This window comes from Parasteatoda tepidariorum, unplaced genomic scaffold, assembly GCF_043381705.1.
Source record: "Parasteatoda tepidariorum isolate YZ-2023 unplaced genomic scaffold, CAS_Ptep_4.0 HiC_scaffold_3776, whole genome shotgun sequence".
Taxonomy (NCBI): Eukaryota; Metazoa; Arthropoda; class Arachnida; order Araneae; family Theridiidae; genus Parasteatoda; species Parasteatoda tepidariorum.
In genome coordinates this window covers 1-5,769 of record NW_027261713.1, presented here as the reverse complement: position 1 = coordinate 5,769, position 5,769 = coordinate 1, and the positions used below count along the sequence as shown (strand labels likewise).

The 5,769-nt window shown below is 27.7% G+C and overlaps 1 protein-coding gene across 1 annotated transcript; it reads left to right on the top strand.

The window, feature by feature from the left end:
- Positions 1-1,827: 1,827 nt before the first annotated feature.
- Positions 1,828-5,477, top strand: LOC107450075 (methionine--tRNA ligase, cytoplasmic; the record flags this gene model as incomplete). Its single annotated transcript, XM_043057409.2, is given in 3 exon segments — positions 1,828-1,989; positions 3,025-3,129; positions 5,294-5,477. Coding segments are annotated over 3 exon segments (375 nt in total), but the record flags the coding sequence as incomplete, so codon positions are not given.
- Between the last annotated feature and the right edge of the window lie 292 nt (positions 5,478-5,769).

Here is a 5,769-nt window from a genome sequence, read left to right as displayed (position 1 = left end):
CGGATAACGGGTTCTGTACTGTATTACGTGTAAATATTAGTAGAAAAGAAAAGTTACTTTTTTTTAACTTTTCAAAAGAAAAATCTTTTTGCAAGAACTCTGTAACGCTCTGCGAAAATGTTGCCATGTTGCAGCGCTTCTGAGTGCTTTATGAGTGCCCCATATATGCACGCCACAGTACTCTACAATCTTGGAATGTACTATACATGTACAAAAAATAGAGACCTGATTTACTTATGATTTAATGATATTTTTTAAGTTCTGAAATAGTCATATCTTCTGATGGATTCAAAATCTTGGTGTCTATAATAAGGGAGGAGAGTAAGAATTTTGAAATGAGAATTTTTGATTACTATACACAGTTATAAAATTGTGTATAGTAATCAAATTACTAAACATAAAATTGATTACTATACACAATTACAAAAATTGCACACAACTATAAAATTTGCTTATCTAAACATTTGAAAAAGTGATTTTTTTAAAAATTTTATTTAATTAGAATGAAAAAAATTCATTTGTGAGGTAATTAATTTCAGCATCATTTCCAAATAAAAAATAAACCCTTATTATTTCATTGTTCTCAAGAATTAGTCAACTAATTTCATTCTAAGTTTTTATATTATCATTTCAAATTATTCAATTAAAAATAAAAACAATTTGCCTATCTTACATATAAAATATTTTAGACCATTATTAAATCAAATAATAAACAATAAAAAGTAATTTTTAATTTTTTTGTGTAGATTTAACATTAATTTGGCTAAAAAGAATTTTATAGTTGCTTACAAAGTTTTTAGAATAGCTTAAAAACTTCCAGAGGTATGATGAAATTTGCAATGAGTAGAAATAACCGAAACTTGTTTTAGACCTCTCTTTTGACTAAACAATAGGGACCATATTTTCCAGATTAGCCCCTTTCATTTTTTGATGCTCAAAAATGCTAATATGTAAAAGAAAAATATTCTTATTCAGTGAAAATATGTTTTTGTTCTGATTGAAAATACATTTTTGACTAATTGATTAACAACGTAATATTTTAGGGTACAAAATTTCAACTTGCCAGTTCGCCATTGGTAATCAAATATTATGGCTAGAGAGTAATTTTCCTCATTTAAGAAGTAAATTTTTAAATTAAAGTATATTTACCTAGGTTATCATGCTTTAAGCCAGAAACTAGAATTGTTTTGAATTCAAGCATGGGTATTTTCTTCTATTTAGAACAAAAATACTGAGTCATCTAGATTTCATCTATGAAGGCATTGTTTCTTCCAAACCATTGAAACCTTATTTTGATTTAATATTGTTGCATATAATATATTTGAATTTTTAAATGTCTACATTCATTTATACTTCGGATCACTAAAAAATATTGCAAATTTTCCTCCCCCCCCAAAAAAAGGAATATTCTTTAACTCATAAAATGTTTTAAAAATTAAATTGATCTTATTTTTATGAAAGTAAAATAGTAACATTTTTTCAAGTACAATTTTTTGTCTTGTATCAACTAAAGCATAAACTCCAAAGTGATGTTGGACACATTTTTCCAAAACTAACAATTGTTACAGTATAAGGATTTAAATGCTTTTTTTCATCTTTATGATCAGCCTCAGGAGTTGCTATTTTTCACAAAACAAAATAATTTTTTGTCAAATATTGGAAAAATTTCTAAACTATAAGTGCATGATTCGTCTAGTTTCACAAAACAATCTAAATAAGTATTATTAACATTATAAGAATAGCATTTGTTACAGGAACAAACAGGGCAATACTTATAGGAAAACAAAGGAGGCAGAATGATAAGTCACAATTCTATTACTAATTTGTAAAAATTAAAACTTTTTGTCTTTATTTCAGTGCTTTGACATTTGTGAGTAATAATTTTGGTGGCATCATTCCTGATATGCAGGTCGGTGATGGCGAGAAACAGTTGATTGCTCAAGTTGATCGTGAATTGAAGCAATACATTAACTGTATGGAAAAAACAAGGTAAGTTTAAATGTTACAGTTCAGTTTGACATTTATGAATAAAGATAAATAATTTCTATTCTTAATACTTCTCAATGCTGATTTTTTTAAAAATGTTATTAATGTTTTTCAAATTTTGAATTCTTATTTTGCTTTTAATTTTTGTTTCGATACAACTAATTCAATATTGTTTTAGATTTTGAAACGCATCCCCAAAATAATACATATGTAGATAATTTTGTTGAGTAGCAAAAGAGTAATAAGAATGCACAGTCAAAAATTTTAATATGTTAATTCAATGTCTTAAATGCTAAAATAAATAATATCTTGAGTGGAAAAACATATTAACGTAAAGTTTAAGTACAAGATGAAAATTATGAAAAATGTTTTATACAAAATAATAAGATGAGCTAATTAAACGAAAATGTGATTGTGGTTTTTCAAATGAACTATGTCTACCAATAAAATCATATTCATTTTTTCCGTTCTTTATCTGACATTTTCAAATTCATTCTGCAGAAATTTTCATTTCTTGTTTCAAAATCATTTCCACTTAATTTTTCAAATTCATTTCAGCATAATAATTTTTAAAAGGTTTCTTTGGTCTTTTTTTTTTAATGGCGGGCACTTGGGTGGAACAGCGTCGCCCACGCCTCACAACCACAAACCTGTTTATAGGGCGGGTCACATTCACACAATCACACACAGGAGAAAGGACATAGCACACAGAGAGATAGAAACATCTATGCCCTGAGCAGGATTCGAACCCACAACCATCGGCTCCGCAGTCAGGCATGCTAACCACTCGGCCACCTGGTCGGCTTCTTTGGTCTAATTCAACCTTTTTAATTTTTATGCTTAGCTTATTAATTCAATTTCCCCTGGGTTGATTTAATTTTTAACCTAAGTATGTTATATAGAAATATTTGTTTAAGTGTCAGTTGTTAGTTTTAAAAATCTCCCATTGACCTTGTTAAACCCATTACTGAGAATTGTTAATTGTTAAGTTTTTGTGTGTTTGTGCAAGTGTGTTTTATTATCTGCTTTTAATTTTAGAATGCGAGATGCTATCAAATACCTACTCAATATCAGTCGACTTGGAAATTTTTACATCCAATCTAACAAGCCATGGGAATTGGTGAAAAAATCTCCTGCTGAAAAGTGAGTTCTAAGTTATTGTGACAAATTTTCTAAATCTGAAACTAAATTTTATTGAAGCAGCTTGTGTAATGTGTTTAAAAAATTTTCTTTGTATACATCATTTAAAAAAAATCTGATTTTTATATACACCTGTGAATTGTTACAAATTTGCCTTAAAATTATCAAGTGTTTGAGATTTCTGTTCTAATAAACTTTATATCACAATAAATATAAATCAGTATATATTGTTTGATGTTTTGAAGTATTTTTTCATGTATTTTTTACTACCTGTATTACCAACATGATCTGTATATGTTGAAAGCAGGTCCTTAATGTATTTAAACTTATTTTTGCACAAGTGTCGATCTTCTAGATTCAGAATATATAAAAAAAAAATATTTATGATCTGATGAAACTAATTCTATTTATTGTAAATATTTGGCTGTTGAAAAAAGGTTCTCAGGATATAAAAACTTACTTTTGCACAATAAGACAATCTTCTACATTTGAAGTATAAGAAAAGTATTTATAATCCAATGTAATTAATTCTGTTTTCTGTAAATATATGGCTGTTGAAAAAGGTTTTCAAGATATAAAAATTTACTTTTGCTCAACGAGACAATCTTCTACATTTGAATTATAAAATTTTTTTTTATAATCAAATGCAATTAATTCTGTTTACTGTAAATATTTGGCTGTTGAAAAAAGGTTTTCAAGATATAAAAGATTACTTTTGCACAGCGAAACAATCTTCTACTTTTGAAGTATAAGAAAAGTATTTATAATCCAATATTATTAATTCTATTCTTTTTTTTGCTTTTGCAATTTTGCAAAATTGAAGTACAGTGGAGCATCGTTTATACGACGATCACTTATACGACGTTTACATTTATACGACGTTTTAGTGTGGTCCCAAAACATTCCTATTCATTTTAATGTAAAAATATATCGTTTATACGACGCACAGAATCGGTTATACGTCGATTTTTAGATTTTGTTTCTTATTTAATTTTTTATTTTTTCTTGTGTATTTTAAAAAAGGGCGGAATTTGCCAACATGAATGATGCAGAAAAGGGTGTCAACAAGAATGATGACGACCGTAATTTTTACTAGATGACTGAAAAAACTAGACAATGTTATGAAGAGGAAAAAACGAAAAATTGCTCAATTGATTGACCAATGTCCAGCGCACCAATCGATACTAATTATTTTGGAAAATGTAAAAGCTCTCTTTTTCCTGCAAATTGCACAAGTGCGCTTCAGCCATTAGATTTGGCCGAGATTAGAAATATAAATTTGCATCATAGAAAGCAGTAACTTCAACTCGCTATTCAAAGCATTGAAGAGAATAATAGCAAGAAAATATAATTAAAGTTAACATACATTCAAATGGCTCACTGCAATTTTTCTCCTTTGGCTATTTGTTTGTTTTGCTTTGTCTAATTTAGAAATTTATGTAAATTAACACGTTAAACATTAAAATTAATTGAAAACCGAGTTAGTTTCAGTTTTAGAAGTAAAAATCGATTATACGACGTTATCGTTTATACGACGTTTTTCGGTGGTCCCTTCGGCGTCGTATAAACGATGCTCCACTGTATTTAAATTTACTTTCTTTAAGAGAAGGATGTCTAGATATCAATGCATATTTTGTTTATGATTTTTTTTATTTTAAGACTAATTTCAAACTTAAATAAAAATTGCACCTTTATTTCTCTTAGTATACATGTTTTAATGTACTTATTTTAATATATTATATTTAAATTTAGGGAAGAAAATCTGCACACTACTCATCAGGGGTAGAAATTGAGAATATTTAGTCCTAGGTACCAAGGATTAGTAACTAAAAGATATTACTAGTCCTTACACATTTTGTCTCATTTGTTTGCAAGTCTATTAGGTTTTTTTTTAAAGAAATTAATTAAGTAAATTTAAATAAAGTGACAACACTGTGAATGTGTAATGTTTACAATTGTAATGAAACAAGCTATTTTGTGACAGAAACATGAAAACTAAGAGAGAAAAAATAAATCATCTCTTTACAGCAATTGCTAGACTGAGAGACTGGTGAAAATAATTTTAAGGTGGTCTAAGTCAAATTTTAGTACATCAGACCAATGTTAATTTAGAGTCCAAAGCTAATTATTAATTATTTAAATATTTTAAATTTTTTTCTTCCCACAGGGCTTTAGCTGGCACTGTTCTTGGCTTAAGTGCAAATATTTGCTGCTTGCTTTGCACGTTGATGGAACCTTACATGCCTGACACATGTGCTAATTTAAAGTCTCAGTTAAACACTGAAAGAATTCATCATGTTTTAATTGATGACTTTGTTTGTCTATTACCGTCGGGACACAAAATAGGAAAAGTAAGATGCTTTGTTTAATGATGTTAATTGCTTTATTTATTTATTTTATGTTTTATTTACCAGTTTCATCTTTGTTTATGTTGTAATTTGACAAGTTTTATTTATATTTTATTTTTGACATGACAAATAGTATTTTTTAAACTTTTTTGACAAATTATTAACAAAACAAAAATCTGAAATGTTTCCTTAATTTTTTTTATTTAAGCTTTAATTGCATGGTACAACATGATAAAGGGTTTTTCGATGAAAATATGTGATCATTATGGCCCGGATTTTGATGACATTTGCATTT